The 26,897-nt window shown below is 39.8% G+C and overlaps 2 protein-coding genes across 2 annotated transcripts; one reads left to right on the top strand and one right to left on the bottom strand.

The window, feature by feature from the left end:
• Positions 1 to 563: 563 nt before the first annotated feature.
• LOC308096606 (uncharacterized protein) lies at positions 564 to 26,717 on the bottom strand (the record flags this gene model as incomplete). The annotated part of the gene is made up of 8 exons (XM_080444021.1): positions 26,565 to 26,717; positions 23,873 to 23,962; positions 23,542 to 23,706; positions 5,084 to 5,254; positions 4,843 to 4,970; positions 4,498 to 4,601; positions 3,700 to 3,777; positions 564 to 642 (listed from the first exon to the last, which is right to left on the bottom strand). The coding sequence occupies exons 1-8, from the start codon at positions 26,683 to 26,685 to the stop codon at positions 564 to 566; spliced, it is 936 nt and encodes a 311-aa protein (XP_080300147.1). The 5' UTR covers positions 26,686 to 26,717.
• On the top strand, positions 10,810 to 11,691 carry LOC308097391 (inorganic pyrophosphatase-like; the record flags this gene model as incomplete). The annotated part of the gene is made up of 1 exon (XM_080445147.1): positions 10,810 to 11,691. One exon carries the CDS (start codon positions 10,810 to 10,812, stop codon positions 11,689 to 11,691), a length of 882 nt encoding a protein of 293 aa, XP_080301273.1.
• Positions 26,718 to 26,897: the final 180 nt, after the last annotated feature.

Raw genomic sequence — 26,897 nt, 5'->3', positions numbered from 1 at the left:
CAACTCAGGTTGTTAGAATGTTAAAATGTTGTGTGTGTGATTTTCATCTCTTACCAGGCCGCAGTATCTTCAGTAGACCTTTGTCTTGAGCTGTAGTTTTGGTCTCAACATTCTCATAGTTTATGTCATCTTCCTCTTCTAGCTCAATGGTTTCAGAATGCTCAGCTACAGCCATTTGTACCTTTATGACTTCAAGTCTTCTCGCAGGTATTTGATATGGTCCAACGCACAACACAATGAAGAAAAGAGAAGTGTGGCATTTCTTTTATTCGTGTGCCTCTCTTCCTCTTTCATTTGGACTTTTAAAACACTGATGACAGCGCTTCCTGTTCATTTTTCTTCTTTGTTGCCCTAAACGTATATACTGTGTCGGTACACTGACTGAACAGAAGCAGGCACACTGAGGCAGACCGTAGACGTAACATGTCTGTTCATTCACCTATACAAGGCCTCTTACTTAAACTGGACATGAGTTGCCTCTATACTTGGTGCGCTACTTTTCCCTCTACACCAAATCTCTTTGGTGTATATAGCTGAATTTGCCCCCCTCCCCCCCTCATGTTTTAGGGACCCCCTGAGCTCTTGGGCTCCTGGGGCCCAGCAGGCCCGTTCGGTAGGTAATCCACCCCTGGTCCCAACAGGCTATGGTACAAAAGGGACAAGAGCAGAGATAATTCCAGGTAACAGGCAAGCGTCAAAACAAGAATAAACAGGCAGAATAAACTGGCCAAATCCACAGGTTTAGGCTTATGAAACAGGTAGCAAACTGGCCTGATTAAATGGGCACAGCCTGGTGTATGGAGACTCGAGCTTCCGTGGACATGAGCGTGACCAAATGGACCCCGATGGGTCTGTAACTCACACGAGTTACAGTAAATGAACACTGAGAAGTTTCCAGGGTCCAAGGTCCCAGTGATTAAAAAAGGTATCATTTGGGGATCTGTGGTCTAATGTATATCATACTGGAAGTCCTTGAAATTAAAAAGGTTGAGATTCACTGAACTATAATATACTGGAACACACGATCTACAATGTAAAATCCTCAGGGTTAATGTAACTCTGAGAGTGTACAAATGGAACCAAATGGACCCATTAAGGGTCCATCGGGTCCATTCGGTTCCATTTGTACACTCTCAGAGTTACAGACCTGTAAGGGTTCATTTGGACCCCTGGTACAGTATGCCCCGGACCAGATGCTGAACCAGTGTTTTATATCACGTATGACATTTCACACTTTGGGCACTAATAAGAGCAAAACAACTCAACCTCACCTGTGCACAAGCACGTACTCTGCTAGCTCGTCCTCTGCTAGCTCCGTTGTTTCTGTCTGTCCCTCTAAAATGTGCGTGCGTGCGTGCGTGCGTGCGTGCGTGCGTGCGTGCGTGCGTGCGTGCGTGCGTGCGTGCGTGCGTGCGTGCGTGCGTGTGTGCGTGCGTGTGTGCATGCTTGTGTGTGTGTGTGTGTGTGTGTGTGTGCGGAACACAACCACCCTAAAGACTAATCATTGTGTATATTCCTGCACTATACCTGCACCCAGTGATCTTGGTACATAGAAATTGATCTATTGAAGATTCTGACTTTCAAATGTACATATTTTTTGTTTTGATTGTATTGCTGTATTGTTGTATTGTGCTTTCTGCTTTGGCAATGTAAACGTATGTTTTCTCATGCCAATAAAGCCCTTTGAATTGAATTGAATTGAATTGTGTGTGTGTGTGTGTGTGTGTGTGTGTGTGTGTGTGTGTGTGTGTGTGTGTGTGTGTGTGTGTGTGTGTGTGTGTGTGTGTGTGTGTGTGTGTGTGTGTGTGTGTGTGTGTGTGTGTGAGAGAGAGAGTATGCGTGTGCATGCATGTGCGCGTGCATGCATGTGTGTGCGTGTGTGTGTATGTAATAAATGGTAAATGGTGCATTTATATAGCTCTTTTATCCAACACGCTTTACAATGTGCACTACATTCTCTCTTACTTTGTTACAGAATACAATTGTAGTGGCAGCAGTGGCTGTTCTGTTGGTTTTACCTGCACCTTTCCACTGCAGAAAGCATCTATAACTGAAGGCAGGGCACAACACAGTAAAGCTAGAGGTATTTCTTCACAGCAAAAATTAAAAGAAAAAGAGAGAGTAAGTTTAAATATGCTGGCTTTAATGAATCAGGACATATTTATTTGCATCCTTTACCTTATGTTATGCGGAAATGTTAATATTAATCAGAGCATGCACTAACAACGTTGGCGCTTAATCAATAATAAATAGATCGTAATAGTAAAAAAAAGTGACTGAGTAGCATTAGGTATAGTAGTGTCATGCTCAGACACAGACCGGGCTTCTTCCTTCCTATGGACGCCCCTTTTGACTAAAAGGAAGTTAACAAGAAACACAGTCCTTTGCATTAAAAAGAGAACAAGAATTATTCTTTCTTGTTGTGAAATAAAACAGCTACAATTCTTAAAGCACATAATCAGTCATTTATGTAACATAAATAGAACATGAAATAAACAAACAGTAACAAATAACAAGTGATGAGATGGTGAGAAATGTTGAGCCATAGATGCAATAAGTTATGCACAGTTTTAAGAATAAAAAACTTTATTAATAAGCATGATACATGGTATTAAAATGGAACAGCTGGCGGTTAGATTAGATTAGATTCTACAGACTCCCCTTTAACTACATTATGATATGAATAGTAATCTAATGCCTACAGTGCATATTGGGTCGAATTGCAAGGCAGACAAAGCAAAGCAAACCCACAAACTAGCCTACTACATGCCCTCAGTGGTGGGAAAAGTACTCAAATGTTTTACTTGAGTAAAAGTATCAATACTGCAATGTAGAAGTACTCTGTTACAAGTAAAAGTCCTGAATTCAAAATGAACTTGAGTAAAAGTACAAAAGTATTGGCATCAAAATGTACTTAAAGTACAAAAAGTAAAAGTACTAAAATGTTTGAAAATAGCATATCTACAAGCTCACAACGCGTCGCGATGCGACGCGTTGTGAGCTTGTAGATCGGCTATTTTCAAATAGCCTATATATAAAGCAGCGTTAAAGTGGTTAATGTATGTTTCATAATAATCATAATTTATATCTGAAAAGTAACTAGTAACTAAAGTTTTCAAATAATTGTAGTGGAGTAAAAGTACAATATTTGCCTCTGAGATGTAGTAAAAGTAGAAGTAAAAGTATTGGAAATTGGAAATACTCAAGTAAAGTACAAATACCTCAAAATTGTACTTAAGTACAGTACTTAAGTAAATGTACTTAGTTACTTTCCACCACTGCATGCCCTCACAGCCTGTACCAACACACCAGCTAACTAATCGGCGCTGTCGGGCAGAAACCTTGTATGTGCAAATCTATTACTTTTCAGGAAATGGGAAAAAGATCCAGTGTTTCAGTGGATCCAATGCAGTTATTATTTAGTCACAAGCTCTTGTTAATACTTTTCAATGGTTCAATATTTATAAAACCCACAGACACACTTAACCACTTTCATTTTAACTTTTCAAATGTTCTTTTCTTAAATTTTTACAAAAATAGCAAAAACGGAAAAAATATGGAGATAAGAGGTTTCTGCCTGACAGTCATGATATATTGTGAAAATGATGATTTCAGCAGGTAACTTTTTCACAGATCCAGTGGAAAGATATCGAACAGTGTGCGTCAACCCATCCTCTGGGGCTAGCTCCATTATAAAACGCAACACAATCTTGTGTCTGAGGAGGTGTATCATACCAACCCGGGTAGGTGTTATCAGGTTCACCAGGAACCCAGTACCTGGAGAAGTAGAAACATTTCATTCACTACAGAGATTTGTTTATTTAGTTTCCTCTAAATCAGTGGTAAAGATTTGAATGATTATTTAACATTAATATTAAAAAATATATATTAATATATAAGATATATTATCAATCAATTGATTGATCATAACATGCTATGAAAAGCGCTCGCGGCCCACCCATCTGACTACTTAACACGCTGTGTTAAGTGGTCAGATGGGTGGGCTGCCAGCGCTTTTTAGATTTTCAAGTGAGCCCTGATCCAGAAAAGGTTGAGAACCACTGGTCTAAATGACCTCAAATGATATTCTAGATCAGTGGTTCTCAAACATTTTCATATCATGGACCACCAACGTGATATGTATTTGTCTGCAGAAAATGTTTTGTGACTGCATGGGGATGAGAAAAGATTTGTCTACATTTGTCAAGATTTGGCCTTTTTCGTATGCTTTTTTTTATGGCCAAAAAATAAAATGTCCTTTAACAGGTTAAAGTGTTTAACCTGTTCCTCATTTTCTGCACCCCACTTTGAAAACTATTGTTCTCGAGATACACATGGTAGATGCCTAACAAGATCTTAGTAACAGTAGTTTAGCATTTTATTACAATATTTAATATTTAGTTAAATATAGCAGGGAGGAAACTGTACTTCAAATATTTTTGCAATGAACAAGAAAAGAATGAAGGTAAAAACAAAAATGAAGATGTTGATTCTTACGTTGGTGTGGTCAGCGGAGTTCCATTCACCCACTTAAATAGCCCCTCCTCCTCACTGTCGGTCAAACCCAGCCACACTGTCTGGTAGAAACTCGCAACAAAGTTCTGGACAGAAAAGCTGCTGGTTACTGAAGTACAAACAGTATATAATAGATTCAATAGATTCATGTCTCCGCAATGTGGGATAGGTTACACACTCACACACACACACACACGCACACGCACACGCACACGCACACGCACACACGCACGCACGCACGCACGCACGCACACACACACACACACACACACACACACACACACACACACACACACACACACACACACACACACACACACACCATACCTGCTTTTCTTTGTTGTTTATTACAATCAGGTCTGATTGTCTGTCTCTACAGTATTTTCTGCTATTCTCCCAGTCTGCCTCCCCAGTAGAAATGTAATAACAGCCTCCGCCAAATCTCTTCCATCCATCTAACAGCGAAATAATAAAGTAAGCTGATATTGTTTTGTTTTTAGTTTTTTTTTGCTCAAATGAATGAGGAATAAACAAAATGATATAATAATGATGGAAAACAGTGATGTACCCTGACAGAGCATCCTCTCCAGGTCAACTCTCTCTTCGGTCAAGTTGTTGTAGCTGCTCTGCAACAGGTCCAAACTGGCCTTGAAGTGGTCTCTCTCGGTAATGAGGTCGTAGCAGCTGCTCTGGAACTGGGCTGGCAGTTGAGTTATGTTGTAGTCACTGTTGCACTGGTCTGCATGGGAAGATTTTTTTCAGAATTGGAGATCCACTATTTAAAAACATTCTAATACCAAATCTGCTACATATAATAATATATCTTATGAGGGTAACGTGTTGAAAACAGCATATGTTGGATCATCATAAATATGACAATAAACATAGTTATGAAACTTGACTTACAGAGAGTGAGTCGGAGAGCAATGTTGAGGATAACTTGAACAACACAAAGCAATCCGAAACTGACTCCAACCCACCTGTACAGTCTTATGACTGGAGGACACATACGCACGCATGCACGCGCACACACGTGTGTGTGCGCGCGCGCGCACACACACACACACACACACACACACACACACACACACACACACACACACACACACACACACACACACACACACACACACACACACACACACACACACACACAGGAAGGAAGGAAGGAATGAGATCAGTTCCAAAAAATTTAACCACTTTTTTAACTACTTAAGCCCTAGAATCCCTATTCTGGGGGAACATTTGCCAAAAATAGCAGATCTCCAAGCTCGCTCATTGTGAGCTTGTAGATTGGCTTTTATCGTCAAAGTAATTTGGTGTGGAGTGAAGAAATAGGCACCAAGTACAGTGCCAACTCAGGTTTATCTTATTAAGTATAGAGGGTCTTAACCCTTCCATTGTGTTAGGGTAATTTTTGACCCGTTTTCAAGTTTAAATAGGTAAAAAGTAAGTAAGTTTAAATAGGTAAAGGCTTCATGATATCCTCAAAAATAGCCATTTTAACACAACAAAATTATTTATCATCATTTTAATTAATTCTGATGGTCTCTATAACAAAAGTGACACTTGTGGTGTTAGGGTCCGAAATGACCCGGCAGAGAAGTGTGGCTCAATTCCCCCCAATTTGTCAATATTCAATGTTTACATGTTTGAGAGTGAGAGAGACTTCAATTAGCATTTGCTATCAGGAGTAAGATAAAGTTTGAGTTTATGAAAAATAAATAACTTTTTTACCTTCTATGGTATACAGGTCAAAAACATGACCATGACTATATACGACTTTACCCTAACACACCAAGTGTCACTATTTCTAATAATATTAACATTTTTTAAAGTTAAAAAACTAAAACAAGTATTTATTTTTACTTTTTTGGAAGTGTGTTCTAATGTTAGTCTATTATAGCTAGATAACATCATTATCCATTGTCTTCATTATAGAAAATGTAATGAGATGAAACCCTAACCCAACATAATATTTGTAAAAGTGTTTCCATGGATATGAATGCATAACAAGTCAGCTATGAGGTGGGAGAAAAAACGAAATGAAAATAATTATTTTTAACACAAGGGTTAAAGTTGTTAAAATGTTAAAACTTGTGTGTGTGTGATTTTCAGTTTTAGTAACATCTCTTACCAGGCTGCAGTATCTTCAATAGATATTTCTCTTGAGCTGTCGTCTCAACATTCTCATAGATTATGTCATCTTGCTCTTCTAGCTCAATGGTTTCAGAATGCTCAGCCACTGCCATTTGTACCTTTATGACTTCAAGACTTCAAGTCTTCTTGCAGGTATTTGATATGGTCCAACTCACAACACACTGAAGAAAAGAGAGTTCGTGGGTCAGAACTATAACCGAGAAGCCACACTCTGCAAACCACAGATAATGACACAGCAGAAGTTGCTAGTTTCTACTGTGCTGCTGCTGGCTGCTGCTCTGAGCGTCCGTGTCACAGCACCTGAGATGTAGAAATATGACGACTGGGCGCCCTGCCACGAATCCCCTCCTTGTTAACCACTAGGTCGCTAATCTAGCCGTTAATCTAGGATTTTCTGCAAATCTCAACACTTGGATCACATACACCACAGTTCACCCTTATCTGTGTTTCGGTTGAATTAGCTGTATGTATTTATAAGGAATTATTATATAATAAAAACCAAATAAAACATCTCTGCATCAACTGTCTTATACTCTACCCCTGTCTGACTGTTTATAGACTGAGTACCATCGATTAGAGTGACTTTACACGTGGAAGCAAACAGCCCCCGTCTGTCACACTTAGATGAACTGGTTTCCTGCACCTGTGAAATGTGTGCACACACTCGCACACATTCCCCGTTCCCCGCTGATGTTAGGACACTAACACAGACCACGCTTAGTGATCAGTAATCAGGCTTAAGTTCAGCCAGTGTCATCTCACTCAACCTATCTGTTTAACTTTAGTGTCCCTGCCAGCCCATCAGAGACACCGTGAGACCCTCACTAGGGCTCCGTTCAGCTCTCTCAGGTTCTGCTGACAGACCTGGACACCCAGACGGTTGACGCGAGACCCAACGACGCCAGATTAGACATTTGGCTATGCAATCAAGAAAACACATTCAAGACTCACCCAGCCGTCGTGATCCTAAAAGCGATGGCAAACTGCAGATGGCCTTTGATCAAGAATGGAGCGGTGACAAAAACCTATTAAATAGGGCTTTTATTTTTTTATAAAGGATGAAAATACAAACGATAGGAAAGAGGGACGAGCTGTATGCTCAGGAAAATGCAAGCGCTGCTCAGATAGTTATCACAAGGTATTCCAAAAAGAAGAGAAGCCCCAGCTTTTGGGCGCAACCTCTTTTATAATGTCTGGTCAGGATGGATGCCACTCCCTTATTTGGCATACGTGACATTAAGAGATATGTTGCAACGAGACAAAAAGTACTCTGCTACATTTTACTCTATTACTTTTTGGAGTACTGACTTCATGTGGTTCAAAACTCGCCTCTGCAACGTGCCCTTTGCACAGCGAGGCAAGTTTGATAGCTGTGGTTAAGTGCCTTCCTGCAAACTCTTTGTTCCAGGAAGTTTAAGCTCACAGTGGTCTCTCTTACCATGCAGACAGGAAATACACTGTTCTCTCTATTTGTCTAATGCATGAATACATGTATAGCTCCAAGCAACAAGCATACTTTCTTATGTTTTTTCTTAACCCTCACAGCCGTGAGTTTGACCCCGAAACCCGGTACTATTTCAGTAGGGGGTTCCATAAGCGGGCCTCCCCTCCCCTGACCATAGTACTGGTCAGGATAGGTTGGTTGAGAGGGCCCATCGTGAGCCTGTACATTTTTCACTGAATGTGGGCCGACCACCTGTGTCGGTACATGACCAGGCCGTGGTGGTGGGCTAGCAGGCTGGTTCTGGGACCCCCCTGGTACATCTTGGGCTTCTTCTTTCCTCTTCGCCTCGTCTGTGCTGGCCACGCTGGGGCGGGAGACCTGGCACGCTGATGGGTGTCCCCTTCTGGTGGGCGATGACCTCCGGGGCCTCTCTGGCGAGCGGCCATCTCTGCTCTGGCCCCAAGCATAGGAATGACCGGGCTCACAACAATGTGCCGCTCTTCCTCTTTCATTTTGTACACTTCTGTTTCATTTTGTACACTTCTGTACACTTCTGTTTCATTTTGTACACTTCCGTACACTTCCGTTCCGTTCCATTTGTACACTCTCAGAGTTACAGACCTGTAAGGGTCCATTTGGACCCCTGGTATGCCCCGGACCAGATGTTGAACCAGTGTTTTATATCACATATGACATTTCACACTTTGGGCACTAATAAGAGCAAAACAACGCAACCTTACCTATACACACGCACACACACGCACTCACGCGCACACACACGCACGCACACAGATGCACGCACACACACACACACACACACACACGCACGCCACGTGCACACACACACACGCACCTACACGCACACACGCAACACACGCAACACACGCAACATGTCCTCTCCTCTGCTAGCTCCAAAAAATCAAGTAATTTCTGTCAGCCCCCGACCTCGAAAAGGTCATTCATGCACTTACTGTATATCATCATGCCTTGATTACTGCAACTCCCTCTACTCCAGCCTTAGCAAGAAAGTCACATCCCTTCTACAACTGATACAGAACTCTGCTGCTAGACTGCTCACTAGTACGAAAAAACTGGACCATATCACATCCATACTACAGCTGCCCTTCATTGGCTGCCTGTGAGCTCCAGGAGTGATTTTAAATTTGTATTTGTTACTTAGAAAGCCCTGCATGGATTGGCCCCTACTTATATCTCTGATATGCTGTCCCCACCTAAGTCTGAGCGCATTCTTAGATCCTCAAATAAGGCCCTCCTTAAGGTCCCTAATACTCACCTAGTAACCCGGGGTGATCGGGCCTTCGCCGCCCGGGCACCCAGGCTGTGGAACGCACTGCCGGTGCAGCTAAGGTTAGCACCATCCGTGCCTCTGTTTAAGTCACTTCTGAAAATCTACCTCTACACAAAGTGTGTTTCCTGATTGTTTTTTATATGATTGTATACACTGTAATGTTGTTTTTCTAATTTCATGTTTTGCTTTGCTGTCTGTTGCTTTGAATCTTGCTCTGTGCAGCACTTTGGAACTTTGTTTGGAAAGGTGCTATACTGTACATATAAAATTCATTATCATTATCATTATCATTATCATTGTGTAACTTCATCTCATTAAATTCTTATATTTTCTCATTAACATCAAGCACACTGTGTATGTTAAACTGATGGAAGCTAGAAGTGACCACAGTTTTCTTGCAGCATCATGATAAACTTACACTCACCCAACTTAAGAAGAAACACCCAAGAAACAACACCTAAGTAGTTAACACACTATAAAAAAATATGAAAAAAGGATATAACAAAACAAGCGTGTGGCTTCCATGTGGGTCAGTGTGGAACTCCTGATCAGTGGATCAGTGGGAGGGTGGGTCTGTGATTATGAACTCACAACATGTGAAAGCTGACATGGCTGTTTGCAGTGCAATATGTTGCTAGAGCATACATACATGGGCAACTGGCGGCCCGGGGCCCACATGCGGCCCCACTTTCACTTTAATGCGGCCCGTGGGTCAGTATCCAAATACTGATATATTATTGATGTCTGTAAGATAAGTACGTATGTGCGTGTCTGTGTGTCACCATGCGTATCTCGAGAACCGCCTGACCGATCAACCTCAAACTCGGCTCACATATCGCTGAGGACCCGAGGGAGTGATGCACCATGTGGGAAGTCGGTCGGATCAGTGGATCTCCAAAACGTATTGATAAATTCACAAAACCCCATATATGGAGGGCCCTGATGTCATCGACTAACCTGACACCGTCAAATGGAAGAAGCTTGCGACACACATTCGTTTCACAGCCTACTTCCCATCTGAGACTCCGGTCGCAGAATCGATGACAGACAGTTTTTCTTTTTTTCAAGCTACTAGGCAGGTGATTGGATGATCCCGCCCCTAGCAGCCGCTGATTGGTTCGGACACGCAGTGTTCGGCCATCTCTACTCCCTGCGCAATCCCAGACCTCCCTGAAATCAAATGCAAATGAGATTTCCGGAGGGAGGGGGTTTACCAGGCTAGTCATCGACAGGATGTCATAGTACTGATGTCATAGACTGTCCTGGACTCAGGTTTTCTACCTGGCATGTAAGACATGTGTGTGGATGTTAAGCTCTTTTTCATTGTAGTTTGCTTAGTTTAAGTAGGCTATATAAAGGCAGAACAACCCTGAAATCAAACATGAGCTTCGCAGTCGAGGAGAGAGGAAACCTCAACACTTTGAGTTACCGTCTGTTTTTCAAAGATGCGGACGGCAAGTACATCTCACCATTCCATGACATACCGATGTATGCTGATGAGGGCCAGAACCTCTTTAACATGGTAGTTGAGGTACCAAGATGGACTAATGCCAAGATGGAGATCGCTACAAAAGAACCTCTGAACCCAATAAAGCAAGATGTGAAGAAGGGTCAAGTGCGTTACGTCGCCAACGTATTTCCACATAAAGGCTACATATGGAACTATGGAGCCATACCACAGACATGGGAAGATCCAGGACACAAAGACGGAGACACTGGCTGCTGTGGGGACAACGACCCGATCGATGTTTGTGAGATCGGGACGAAGGTGCGTTCCCGTGGCGAGGTCATCAAGGTGAAGGTCCTTGGTGTTTTGGCCATGATCGATGAGGGTGAGACTGACTGGAAAGTCATTGCGATCAACGTAGAAGACCCTGAAGCCAGCAGCTTGAACAGCATTAGTGACGTACAAAGACTGAAGCCTGGCTACCTGGAGGCCACGGTCGACTGGTTCACGAGGTACAAAGTTCCAGATGGGAAACCAGAGAACCGGTTCGCCTTCGATGGAGAATTCAAAGACAAGGACTTTGCCATCGAGACGATCAAGAACACTCACACGTTTTGGAAAGCCCTCGTCTCCCAGCAGACTGACGATGCTGGAGGATTGAACTGCAGAAACACACGTGTGTCATCTGGTGAAAGTCCATACTGCTGCTCAGAGGACGAGGCCAAAGCTGTTGTTGATGAGACAAGTCCTTGTGGATCAGAAGACCCCATCCCCTCAGCAGTCCACCAATGGTTCTACTGTGAGAGGAAGAAGTAACCCAAGAGCTATATACCTTTAAATGGACCAGTATGCATCTCATCTAATGATGACATACTTGAAGATGATCAACTGTTACCAGACAACTCACTGCTTTTAGAGAAAGAAAGATCAACCAGGTGCTCAAAGGAGATTAAAAAAAAAGTGTGTTAAAAACGTAGATTGGTGCTTCTAGGATAAACAGGAAACATGATTTGAAAAAGAAGAAAAGATCCGAGCACTCAGAAACGAACGGAGGAGAGGCCATAAAATATTGGAGTATATTGAAAAGTGGAAATGATTACGTTTGTCTGTGGATAAATATTTAACCAAAGAAAAGTATATACGCATCAATACTGATGCTTGTAGATCTGCTATTTTCGACAAGTGACACTGTTGTAGTGTTCAGAAAACTGATTAGAATCAAATTTCTCAACCTGGCAACACCGAGTTGCCAGGTTCTGGAAAGAAACAAGCATCCAGTGTTAAATCGTTCACCATTAACGGTAGCCTCTCAGGAACTTTCAGCGCATGTTTGACTATCATGAGACTCTACAATGAGTAGTAGTAGAGAAAAAAATAACTTTGCATCGGTTATAATAGACGAATTTCCCTAACCCACGCGCTCCCATTATGACAACGGAGGGGGTTTAAAAAATGACGACAGGGGAATCTCTGGAAAAAAAGAACGCCACTTTTTACGTCGGTAGGTGAGTAACGAGACATCAAAGATAACACTTAAAATGTCCGGAATTCTCCTTTAAGAAGATTTATACATAATTTAAAAAAGAATCACAACCCATTAATTTAAAATGTATGTGACCCCCCATAAAATGGTCTCACCCAGAGCCTTCCAGTGATCTCACCCTCACCACCCCCCCCCCCCCCCCCGCCCAAAACAAAAACAACAACCATCAACATAGATTCAATAAAATGCAACCATAATACAATGTTGATTCAATGACATCTCTTCAACATTTAAGGTTGATCCACCATCAATCTTCAACCGTAACCAAAAATCTTTTTTTTTTTTACCATAATCCAACGTTGATTTAACAACTTCTGCTGGCACAGAGAGCTCAGTGGCTCACTGTGTTAAGATATGTTCTCTAGTCTAGATGTTCCCAAGTTCATTGAGACCTGAGTCCGCTTCTAAACATTTTCTGAATCCTAACAGTTTTTTGAAAAAAAAATCTAAAACATTTTTTTCTCCGTGGCATCGCACACTTTGTAGATACACTCTTTCAGATCAAACTCTCTCACACATCAGGAAATCCCCTAGGTTTTGAATACCTGAAAATCACCGTTAGAAGATGTGATGGCTTTCTTTCCGTAAATTGAACATCCACATAGCTGGTTAGTCAATTAAACTGTCTTAAAAATGGTGGTACAGCATCCACTGCAGCTACAGTCCATGCATGTTCCTCCAGGTGGAGCCTACTGCATACCATTTGCCATCCGCATCATCATAACAATGAGTCATACCTATGAATACATAATTAATGCCAATTAACTTTACTTTGTGTCTCGGTCTTTCTGTCTGTGTCTCTAAAATATGTGCATGCATGCGTGCGTGTGTATGTAATAAATGGTAAATGGTGCATTTATATAGCTCTTTTATCCAACACGCTTTACAATGTGCACTACATTCTCTCTTACTTTGTTACAGAATACAATTGCAGTGGCAGCAGTGGCTGTTCTGTTGGTTTTATCTGCACCTTTCCACTGCAGAAAGCATCTATAACTGAAGGCAGGGCACAACGGTCCGTGTATTTTCTGGCAGTCGGATTTTCTTTTGTAAACCACAAACAGAAATCGCCCATTGCGCTCATTTTTCATTTTTCATTTTTCATTTAGGGTCGCGTCGGTTCTTTCGCTCCCGTTTGCTCCTGTGTTTCATTTTTCATTCTTCATTTTAAAACAAGTTACGTTCGTTTCGCTCCCGTCTTTCATTTTTCATTCTTCAATAAAAAATAAAAAATGAAACGTAAGAAAACAGGGTTTTGCTTTTTCATTCTTTCATTTCTCGATCTTAATCAAAGATACTGTAAAGATAAGACCAGAAGCGGAAGTAGATTTAGTACTTAAAAATAAAAGTGTATATATATATATATATATTAAATATAATTTTATTATACCGTAGGCTACATGATTATAACATTACTATGGCTACATCAATGTTAGACAGATGGACATATATATAGATAGATATATAGATATATAGATAGATAGATAGATAGATAGATAGATAGATAGATAGATAGATAGATAGATAAAGACAGATAGATAATATAAATATATTATACTGTAGGCTACACGGTTATAACATAAACATAATTATGATAGGCTATATTATTATATTAGGCTATTAACATTATGCAAGCTAATTATATTTACCATGGTTACGTCAATAAGAAGACAGACAGATCTATATCTGTCTGTCTGTCTGTCTGTCTGTCTGTCTGTCTGTCTGTCGGACGGACGGAGTCCGACGGACGGACTGACGGACTGACGGACGGGCGGGCAGATATAGGCCTACGTGATTCTCTTCTTTTCATTTAGACATGCGTTTTTTTCATCCAAAATGTGTGTTATATTTATATTATTTAGTTGCAGCATGATTAATTAATAGCAATATTACGGAATAGGAAAACAGAAACAAATCTACCTATATAATTTGAACTTGGAAAGTTGGGTTGAGACTTGAGAGCTATAGGCGTCGCTACTCATTGAACCATCGAAATTACATCTCTGCTGACGTTTTAATCGGATACAGCATAGGTGGGCACTATAGGGACATCTGGGCACCAGGAAGAGTGGGTACTATGTGCACTGCCTGTGAGATTGAATTCTTTATTAACAATGATTATTAACACCAGTTTTCCCGGTGCCCAGTCTTCCTGGTGCCCAGATTTCCCTAGCGCCCACTCTTCTCCACCCCTAAGTGCCCACTCTTCCAAGTGCCCACATGTCCCTAATGCCCACTCGTCCAAGGTCCAATGTTGATATTGCAGTAGTAATTTTAAATCGAGTCTTTACAACTGGCTGGAAATCTGGAATCTCATGAACTTGGATGTATAATACGCTACAATATTCAGACCCTGCCCTATGGCACACAGTGCCCGTGATGGGATCATTCCTTACAAATGGTTACATACGGTTGTAGCCTATGTTTGTCATAATTGTAATACTTTTGGAATAATCACCATGAACGATCGAGCTCAATCTCTCCCCTCCATTGCGCACTGGATCTGGACGTTTGGTTGTTCATTGATTACAAGTTACACAAATAACACAAATAACCTCTTGCATTATATGGTCAATAACGCCAAAAAAAAAGGGGAATTGTTAAACCAGTAGAGAACAAATAGGGCTCTAATCATTATGATTAACTATAACTATTGGTTAAATATCTCCCCCTCTTTTTTGGCATTATTTGTGTAAAAATAATAAAGTAATGCAACATCCAGAGCTGATGTGCATACCCACGGGCCACGGCAATGTGCAGGATGTCATTTTACAGGTTTTGAATTCATTCAATACATTTTACATATTCTACTGGTGAGAATCAATAGCGTTGCGCCTCGACAACCTGTGGGTTTCAAACGGTAGAAGCATGCGCAGTGGCGTTTTAAATGTAGAACTATTGCAATCCCAGATTTGACCACCAGGCGATGGCCGCTTGGCTGGTTCTACCGTGGCTCTTGGTGCCACCTCCTACCAATACAATATTAACTACCCCCCACAGTTAAGAGGTTCACGTCTCACTCTGGGCAGATCTGTTCTTTTCGGTTTCCTCGATTGCCATGGCTGGTACACACTGTATGACTTAAAGTCGTCAGGTTGTATTAGTAATAATCATACTGCAACTAAAGCCAACACATTTTGGATGAAAAAGCTGATGTCTAAATTAAATAGATTGGCTAAAGTACATGTATGCATCTTGATATATCTGATTCCTAATAGTGTTGCAAGGAGAAAAACAACCTTTGTAACTGCTGGGGATTTCAAAAACATTATAACAGTTGGGATACAAATGTTCAGTTGGCCATTAGTGGGCCTATTTGAAAGCAGACATCGTTAGTTGGTGCTATAATCTATATACTATATATACAATATACGCAGGCCAACCCTTACCTCTATTAATGGCCTACAGCCGCACGAAGTGATCAGAAGCGACACTATCCAGGCACGCACCTTTACGCATCCTAATTTATGTTATCCTACAGTGTATAGACCAATTATTTGTTTACTAACATTGAGACTGGACGCACAGGTGATTGTTTCATGCAATCAATTCTCAACCTGTTGTTTCGGAGTGCGAGAGACCTGATAGAATAGGTTTCATTGCGCGCATACTGGTTGCACGCATACTGGTTCTTATCAGTGTGACGTCGTCTGTTAAGGGGTCTATATATAGGCGCGTTCATTAATTCATTAATAGTGCGTGCTAAAAACAAGGCATTTCGTACCATAAACAGCACCGTCCGCATTGATATATTGTAGGCCTACAACAGGTGTGTGGGGCAATGTATCCCACTGACGACGAGCACCTGCAGAGCCAGGACTACACTCGGGGTTTTGCTTAGCCTAATTTATAAGAAAATAAACAGTTAATAAAGCACATACAGTAGGCCTATATACCTTCAATGAAATGCTCCCGCACAACACACCACCAGGAAGAAAGAACAAGCCAGCTAACTGGCGGCTGCGTAAGGCTTTGAATTTGTTTATGCAGTTATTTTTGTCAATAGCTGACAAGCATGCTCCAGATAGAAAACAAACTAACCTGTATAAGAGCACCTTGGATTGGAAATTAAGAACTGCACGGCTTTAGAAACACTGCAAAGCAAAAGGCAAGTGAATCTGTCAGTCTGGATGACTGGCAGATCTACTGTAAATTAAGGAATAATGTGACAAAAATGAATAGAAATAATTTATTGAGCCAATGGTAGATGGCCCTCTGTTTCATGGTAATTACCTAGTACTACACGTCACAGCCTCAAGGTAGCGACAATCAGTGGTGATTGGGGTTGGCTCTGGGAATATGGACTATTAGACATATTGCAAAATATATACAAAATAGTAAAACCATATAATGCCATATCAAGATAAAGTTAAAGCAGTGCACATATAGAAATAAGGGACGGAAAAGATTAGGCCAATACCAAAACATGTTAGATCTTTTTAAGACACAATGCAAAAAAGAGAACATTTTCAAAAATGAAAGGCACCAAAAACACAAAATACACATGAAAGCCTCAGGGACCGTCTACAGGAAGCAAGAAAGGCTCTGCTCTTCGTTTAGACCATGGGTGTCAAGGTTGTGGATCCATTTAGTAGCTACTTCTCTGCGAAGCAATTTATTAATGATGTCACCACCCCGTGATGAGGCTGCAAGATTTTCTCTATTCCCCAGAATTTAAGGGATGCTGGGGAGCCATGCTTTGCTTGTTGACAGTGCCTGGCCATGGCATATTCAGGGTTGTTAGTGCGAATAGCAGTTCTGTGCTCACCAATACGAGTTTAAGTGGTCTCTTTAGTTTGACCAATGTATGCCAGTCCACAGGGACATTTAAGCATGTATACCACATGGGTTGAGTTACAATTTATAAATGAGGATATTTTATATTTTTTTACCAGTAGGTGGATGGGTAAAACATTTGGTATTTGATGAATTAGAGCACTGAGCACAGTTGCCACATTTATAAAAGCTATGTGGGGGATTGGGAAGCCAGGTGTGGGGGGGGGTGTTCATATTGGTGTGACATATTTACAAATGACATGCCACTGGTCTTAGACAGGGCCAATAGACCAATTATTTGTTTACAAACATTGAGACTGGACGCACAGGTGACTGTTTCATGTAATCAATTCCCAACAGATCCCCAAACCTGCTGTTTTGGGGTGAGCTTGTTTCAGTTCATTCAACCTCCTCTGTGTGTAGGCTAGTGGAGTGCGCCCTGGCAACACATATATACTCCATCGCGTAACGGTATTGCGCACCGAGAACAGCTGACATACAAGCTCACAACCGCGTCACGGATGCGACCGCTGTGAGCTTGGAGATCTGCTATTCTCGGCCGTTCTCTGTGCGCGACACCTTCGCGGGACGGAGCATAAATTAGTCTTGACGGGCTGCTGCTGCGCGAGCCAAGCAGGTTCTGGTGCCATGATCATAGAGCGCTCCCTCCGTTCTTATATGACAGCCACTGGAGGTGGAGTTTTGAGGACAACTGCTTTGAATTGTTATTATTGTTTACACACAACAGAAACCAAGGATTATATATTTCGAGAGCGAGAGATCACAGTAAAAACATGCGCACGCATACTGTTTCGTATCAGTGTGACGTCGTCTGTTAAGGCGTCTATAGCCATGTATTCTGACGACACAACTTTGTCTGCTATGTGGAAGACCTGTTGTCTGTAGCTCTTAACAAGGCACCAATACATATCAGAGTGGGTGGTGGTCCTGAACATCTCAAAGACAAAATCCATTGTATTTGAATCACAGTATAATCACAGTATAATCACAGTAGGCCTATCATTCACACAGCGAGCAAAACTTGGGGAGCCCGATTTGGGGGCTACGCAAACAGGGACTATTAATTAACCATGCTACAAGTAAATAATATAACACACATTTTGGGTGAAAAGGCGCATGTGTAAATGAAAATAAAATAATATATTGGCTATAATCAAGTCTACTTATCAATCTGTCCGTAAGTCCGTCCATCCGTCCATCCAGACAGACAGACAGACAGACACCGAATATTGATAATAATAACTGGAAATAACTGCAGTGTGTATTTATGTATAGGCTAGTAACGGTAACAGCATGGATAGGTGGGCACCAAAACATTCTGGGCACTAGGGATAACTGGGCACCTTGGACGAGTGGGCATTAGGGACATGTGGGCACTTGGAAGAGTGGGCACTTAGGGGTGGAGAAGAGTGGGCGCTAGGGAAATCTGGGCACCAGGAAGACTGGGCACCGGGAAAACTGGTGTTAATAATCATTGTTAATAAAGAATTCAATCTCACAGGCAGTGCACATAGTACCCACTCTTCCTGGTGCCCAGATGTCCCTAGTGCCCACCTATGCTGTATCCGATTAAAACGTCAGCAGAGATGTAATTTCGATGGTTCAATGAGTAGAGACGCCTATAGCTCTCAAGTCTCAACCCAACTTCCCAAGTTCAAATTATAGACAGACAGACAGACATAGATCTGTCTGTCTTCTTATTGACGTAACCATGGTAAATATAATTAGCTTGCATAATGTTAATAGCCTAATATAATAATATAGCCTATCATAATTATGTTTATGTTAAAACCGTGTAGCCTACAGTATAATATATTTATATTATCTATCTGTCTCTATCTATCTATCTATCTATCTATCTATCTATCTATATATCTATATATCTATCTATATATATGTCCATCTGTCTAACATTGATGTAGCCATAGTAATGTTATAATCATGTAGCCTACGGTATAATAAAATTATATTTAATATATATATATATATATATATATATATATACACTTTTATTTTTAAGTACTAAATCTACTTCCGCTTCTGGTCTTATCTTTACAGTATCTTTGATTAAGATCGAGAAATGAAAGAATGAAAAAGCAAAACCCTGTTTTCTTACGTTTCATTTTTTTTTTTTATTGAAGAATGAAAAATGAAAGACGGGAGCGAAACGAACGTAACTTGTTTTAAAATGAAGAATGAAACACAGGAGCAAACGGGAGCGAAAGAACCGACGCGACCCTAAATGAAAAATGAAAAATGAAAAATGAGCGCAATGGAAGATTTCTGTTTGTGGTTTACAAAAGAAAATCCAACTGCCAGAAAATACACGGACCCACAACACAGTAAAGCTAGAGCCAAGTATTTCTTCACAGCAAAAATGTAAAGAAAAAGAGAGAGTAAGTTTAAATATGCTGGCTTTAATGAATCAGGACATATTTATTTGCATCCTTTACCTTATGTTATGCTGAAATAGTCTGTTATGAAAATGTCAATCAGAGCATGCACTAACAATGTTGGCACTTAATCAATAATAAAAAGATCGTAATAGTAAAATAAAGTGACTGAGTAGCATTAGGTATAGTAGTGTCTTGCTCAGACACAGACCGGGCTTCTTCCTTCCTATGGACGCCCCTTTTGACTAAAAGGAAGTTAACAAGAAACACAGTCCTTTGCATTAAAAAGAGAACAAGAATTATTCTTTCTTTCTGTGAAATAAAACAGCTACAATTCTTAAAGCACATAATCAGTCAATTATGTCACATAAATAGAAAATGAAATAAACAAACAGTAACCAATAACAAACGATGAGATGGTGAGAAATGTTGAGACATAGATGCAATAACTTATGCACAGTTTTAAGAATAAAACACTTTATTAATAAGCATGATACATGGTATTACAATGGAACAGCTGGCGGTTAGATTAGATTAGATTCCACTTGCTCCCCTTTAACTAAATTATGATATGAATAGTAATCTAATGCCTACAGTGCATATTGGGTAGAATTGCAAGGCAGAAAACCCAAAGCAAACCCACAAACTAGCCTACAACATGGCCTCAGTGGTGGGAAAAGTACTCAAATGTTTTACTTGAGTAAAAGTATCAATACGGCAATGTAGAAGTACTCTGTTACAAGTAAAAGTCCTGAATTCAAAATTAACTTGAGTAAAAGTACAAAAGTATTGGCATCAAAATGTACTTAAAGTACAAAAAGTAAAAGTACTAAAATGTTTGAAAATAGCAGATCTACAAGCTCACAACGCGTCGCATCGCGACGCGTTGTGAGCTTGTAGATCGGCTATTTTCAAATAGCCTATATATAAAGCAGCGTTAAAGTGGTTAATGTATGTTTCATAATATCATAATTTATATCTGAAAAGTAACTAGTAACTAAAGTTTTCAAATAATTGTAGTGGAGTAAAAGTACAATATTTGCCTCTGAGATGTAGTAAAGGTATTGGAAATTGGAAATACTCAAGTAAAGTACAAAAACCTCAAAATTGTACTTAAGTACAGTACTTAAGTAAATGTACTTAGTTACTTTCCACCACTGCATGCCCTCACAGCCTGTACCAACACACCAGCTAACCAATATCGGCGCTGTCGGGCAGAAACCTTGTATGTGCAAATCTATTACTTTTCAGGAAATGGGAAAAAGATCCAGTGATCCAATGGATCCAATGTAGTTATTATTTAGTCACAAGCTCTTGTTAATACTTTTCATTGGTTCAATATTTATAAAACCCACAGACACACTTAACTACTTTCATTTTAACTTTTTCTTAAATGTTTACAAAAATAGCAAAAATACGAAAAATGGAAAAAAATATGGAGATAAGAGGTTTCTGCCTGACAGTCATGATATATTGTGAAAATGATGATTTCAGCAGGTAACTTTTTCACAGATCCAGTGGCGAGTGTTCGAACAGTATGCGTCACCCCATCCTCTAGGCCTAGCCTCATTATCAAACGCAACACAATCTTGTGTCTGAGGAGGTGCAGCATACCGTCTGTTGTCAGGTTGACCAGGAAACCAGTACCTGGAGAAGTAGGAACATTTCATTCACTACAGAGATTTGTTTATTTAGTTTCCTCTAAATCAGTGGTAAAGATTTGAATGATTATTTAACATTAATATTAAAAAAGATATATTAATATATAAGATATATTATCAATCAATTGATTGATCATAACGTGCTATGAAAATGAACGCGGCCCACCCATCTGACCACTTAACACGCCGTGTTAAGTGGTCAGATGGGTGGGCCGCCAGCGCTTTTTAGATTTTCAAGTGGGCCCTGATCCAGAAAAGGTTGAGAACCACTGGTCTAAATGACCTCAAATGATATTCTAGATCAGTGGTTCTGAAACATTTTCATATCATGGACCACCAACGTGATATGTATTTGTCTGCAGAAAATGTTTTGTGACTGCATGGGGATGAGAAAAGATTTGTCTACAGTTGTCAAGATTTGGCCTTTTTCGTATGCTTTTTTTTATGGCCAAAAAATAAAATGTCCTTTAAGAGGTTAAAGTGTTTAACCTGTTCCTCATTTTCTGCACCCCACTTTGAAAACTATTGTTCTCGAGATACGCATGGTAGATGCCTAACAAGATCTTAGTAACAGTAGTTTAGCATTTTATTACAATATTTAATATTTAGTTAAATATAGCAGGGAGGAAACTGTACTTCAAATATTTTTGTAATGAACATGAAAAGAATGAAGGTAAACACAAAAATGAAGATGTTGATTCTTACGTTGGTGTGGTCAGCGGTGTTCCATTCACCCACTTAAATTGCCCCTCCACCTCACTGTCGGTCAAACCCAGCCACACTGTCTGTTTGAAACTCTCAACAAAGTCCTGGACAGAAAAGCTGCTGGTTACTGAAGTACAAACAGTATATAATATATTCAATAGATTCATGTCTCCGCAATGTGGGATAGGTTACACACTCACTCACACACACACACGCACACGCACACACGCACACGCACACGCACACGCACACGCACACGCACACGCACACACACACGCACACCATACCTGCTTTTCTTTGTTGTTTATTACAATCAGGTCTGATTGTCTGTCTCTACAGTATTTTCTGCTATTCTCCCAGTTTGCCTCCCCAGTAGAAATGTAATAACAGCTTCCGCCAAATCTCTTCCATCCATCTAACAGCGAAATAATAAAGTAAGCCGATATAGTTTTTCTTTTTGCTCAAATGAATGAGGAATAAACAAAATGATATAATAATGATGGAAAACAGTGATGTACCCTGACAGAGCATCCTCTCCAGGTCATCTCTCTCTTCGGTCAAGTTGTTGTAGCTGCTCTGCAACTGGTCCAAACTGGCCTTTAAGTGGTCTCTATCGGTAATGTAGTCACTGTTGCACTGGTCTGCATGGGAAGATTTTTTTTTCAGAATTGGAGATCCACTATTTAAAAACATTCTAATACCAAATCTGCTACATATAATAATATATCTCATGGGGTATCATACGTATATATGCTAACGTGTTGAAAACAGCATGTGTTGGATCATCATAAATATGACAATAAACATAGTTATGAAACTTGACTTAGGGGAGACCAGGAACAAAAGTAACAGGGGGCAAAAGTAACACACTCAATAACTCTAATTTGAAATAAGCTAGAGGGGTAATTTAAACTTGAATGAATTGTATCTCTATGTTATTGGTCACAAATTAACGTCAGCAGCCTATGCTAGTATAGGTGTTTCTAGATAGAATATGGGATTTTATCATGGTTGCCCCATTGGGGGCAATTGTAACAAAGTGACCGGGGTCAATTGTAACAATGTGTTTTCAATGCAAGCAGATTTTTTGTCTGGGATTTCATACTTTTATGTTAGTAAATGAACATATTTCACTAAATGTCACTACATTTCAAAGTAAAAATACATTTAAATAAAAAATAGACATACATTTGAAAAAACTAAATTGAAAAATAAAATCATTCGAATAAAAATACAAAATAATTGTAATTATGTATATAAAACATTCGTAAGTAAAACTGTTAAATTATAAAAAATACATATTTCTTAGTGATGTGCTTTTATTTGAGATAAAGTGTATTAATATGACTTATTTTTACAGTGTTACAATTGCCCCCAACTACTGTTACAACTGCCCCCGTCATGGGGGCAATTGTAACACTGTGACTCATTGCATTCAAATTAATATTTTAGTCTGGTCCTTATTAGTGAAAGCTTAAAATTATGAAGGCAAATACAAAAAGTGTTACTTTTGTCCCCCGTCTCCCAAATGATATAATAATGAAGGAAAACAGTGATGTCTCCTGACCGAGCATCCTCTTCAGGTCATCTCTCTCTTCGGTCAAGTTGTTGTAGCTGCTCTGCAACTGGTCAAAACTGGCCTTGAAGTGGTCTCTCTCTGTAATGAGGTCGTAGCAGCTGCTCTGGAACTGGGCTGGCAGTTGAGTTATGTTGCAGTCACTGTTGCTCTGGTCTGCATGGGAAGATTTTTTTTCAGAATTGGAGATCCACTATTTAAAAACATTCTAATACCAAATCTGCTACTGTACATATAATAATATATCTCATGGGGTATCATACGTATATATGCTAACATGGATCATCATAAATATGACAATAAACATAGTTATGAAACTTACAGAGAGTGAGTCGGAGAACAATGTTGAGGATAACTTGAACAACACAAAGCAATCCGAAACTGACTCCAACCCACCTGTACAGTCTTATGACTGGAGGACACACGCGCATGCACGCACGCACGCACAGGCACGCGCGCGCGCACACACACACACACACACACACACACACACACGCACACACACACACACACACACACACACACACACACACACACACACGGAAGGAATGAGATCAGTTAAAAAAATATGAACCACTTTTTTAACTACTTAAAGGGATATTTCACTTTCAAAAAAACTTTTGGTCATTTTATCATCTACTCAGGCCTTTGTGAACCCCCCAGACAGTTTTTAAGTTGCTCGATTCAGTATTTATATATTTGATATTCATTTTATCAGACACGCCCCCTTCCTATACAAACCCATTGTAACTTCAAACTCCATTTGAACCATGTTAGATTCATCAAAAACACCCGTCCTTGGTTCTGGTGACTCACCCTGCCCTCCTAATGCGTGAGGGGGCAGTGTTTTTCCGATTATATTTTTAATTTATTTTATTTTATTTTTTTATTGTATTTTATTTTTTAAATTTTCCAAAAAAAATATTTAAAATAAATGAAAAAAGTAATTGAAAAAACACGGCCCCCTCGCGTATTAGGGGGGCAGGGTGAGTCACCAGAACCAAGGACGGGGGGTTTTGATGAATCTAACATGGTTAAAATGGAGTTTGAAGTTACAATGGGTTTGTATAGGAAGGGGGCGTGTCTGATAAAATGAATATCAAATGTCTAAATACTGAATCGAGCAACTTAAAAACTGTCTGGGGGGCTCACAAAGGCCTGAGTAGACGATAAAATGACCAAAAGTTTTTTTGAAAGTGAAATATCCCTTTAAGCCCTAGCATCCCTATTCTGGGGGAACATTTGCCAAAAATAGCAGATCTACAAGCTCACTCGTTGTGAGCTTGTAGATCGGCTTTTATCGTCATTAAGTCATTGGTGTAGAGTGATGAAATAGTGCACCAAGTACAGTACCAACTCATTTTTATTAAGAATAGAGGGTCTAAAAGGATTAAAAACGTACTTACAAGTGCTGACAAACAATACAATAAACTCATTTCAATTATTAATATCCAAATACAGGATACCACAAAGGAATTTTTATAAATACTTGCAAGTAAGGACATATTTTTCCAAGTTTTTAAGAACGCAGGGCACTAAAGAAATGCACCATTTAATTGCTTTCCTGATTAAAAACCACCAGACAGTACCTAAAAACACCTTGTCAAAAATATATAAAATCCTCCAGAATAACACAAACACAAATGATAGTATACAATTAAAATGGAATGCTGAAATAGGAGACCAAATGAATGAAATGGAGTGGAAACAAGTATGCAGAGAAATTCATAAAACAACTAACTCCAAATATTGGAGAGAATTCGCATGGAAACTAGATTTTTTATTACACCAAACGTCCTCTCCAAAATTAATAAATCTGCTACATCGGCATGTTGGAGAAAATGCGGCGAGATAAGGGCAAACCACTCGCACATTTTCTTCTTCTGCCCCATTCTAAATTCTTTCTGGAAGTCAATTACAGAAGATATCACTAAGATTTTCAATTTGAAAAGAACACTCAACTCTGTAAACATTATTTTGGGGAAATTACCGGTAGAACTAACGCAATAAATGGACAAATACATATACAGAATCCTTCGAACCGCAGCCCTTAAACAGGTAACAAGGACCTGGCTAACGCCTTCAAGTCCAAGGCCTAAAAAATGGAAAGAAACAGTACAGGAAATATGTGAAATGGAGAGAATAACGTTTCGAATTAGAAACAATGAGCCCGAGTTTAATAGAAGATGGAGTAAATGGACAAATTATGGGGCCGCTTGACTAAGTTGGGACAATGAGTGAGACCCAGCACCGACTCCACATCGGAAGTTCGGGCTGTGATCTTTTACTTAAATTATATATATGGAAAAAAAGAAAGAAAAAAAAATCTATGAAAAAGGCAGTCAGATTGTCGAGAACTGACATAAATGCAGAGACAGCAAAACGTGTTGGCAACATAGAGGACACCCCCACCCCCCCGTTTTTATTTTAATTTGTTAAGTTAGCATTATTAAATATCACTAGTATTATCATTATTATAATTTAACAGGTATTAGTATTAGGATAACTTGCATTGACTGATGTGTAATTACCTATTTATTTTTATTTATAGTTATTACTTTCTGATTATTGTATTTTATTTTTTAACACTGGGTGTGTAGATAGGGAAAAAAAGAAAAAAGAAAAAGAAAACGTTGCAAGAAAATAAGAAATGAATTGCAAATATCAAATGTAAACCTGAATATCTTGGAATAAAAGTATTTTAAAAAAAAGAAAAAAAAGAATAGAGGTCTAAGGTCCTTACACACCGGCGAATATGCGAATATACGCAAAATTCGGACTCGTTCCGAATAATTAAAAGACGCTTTTTCGCCTCGCGAAACTGATGTGGACGCTTGCATTGACTTTATAAGGTTTAAAAAAAAACGCATTTATTCGCATGAAAAAATCGCCCCGGTGTGTAAGGACCTTAAAGCTCCTTACACACCGGGGCGATTTTTTTCATGAGAATAATATGTATTTTTTTAATAAAACGTTAAAACTGTGTGATTTTCAGTTTTAGTAACATCTCTTACCAGGCCGCAGTATCTTCAGTAGATATTTCTCTTGAGCTGTATTCTTGGTCTCAACATTCTCATAGTTTATGTCATCTTCCTCTTCTAGCTCAATGGTTTCAGAATGCTCAGCCACAGCCATTTGTACCTTTATGACTTCAAGTCTTCTCGCAGGTATTTGATATGGTCCAACTCACAACACACTGAAGAAAAGAGAAGTGTGGCATTTCTTTTATTCGTGTGCCTCTCTTCCTCTTTCATTTGGACTTTTAAAACTGATGACAGCGCTTCCTGTTAATTTTTCTTCTTTGTTGCCCTAAACGTATGTATACTGTGTCGGTACACTGACTGAAC

The sequence above is a fragment of the Gymnoscopelus braueri genome (genome assembly GCF_963280865.1).
Source record: "Gymnoscopelus braueri genome assembly, chromosome: 12".
In the NCBI taxonomy this organism is placed as follows: Eukaryota; Metazoa; Chordata; class Actinopteri; order Myctophiformes; family Myctophidae; genus Gymnoscopelus; species Gymnoscopelus braueri.
The sequence above is the reverse complement of the archived record's forward strand: the minus strand, read 5'-3'. Positions and strand labels throughout refer to the sequence as shown.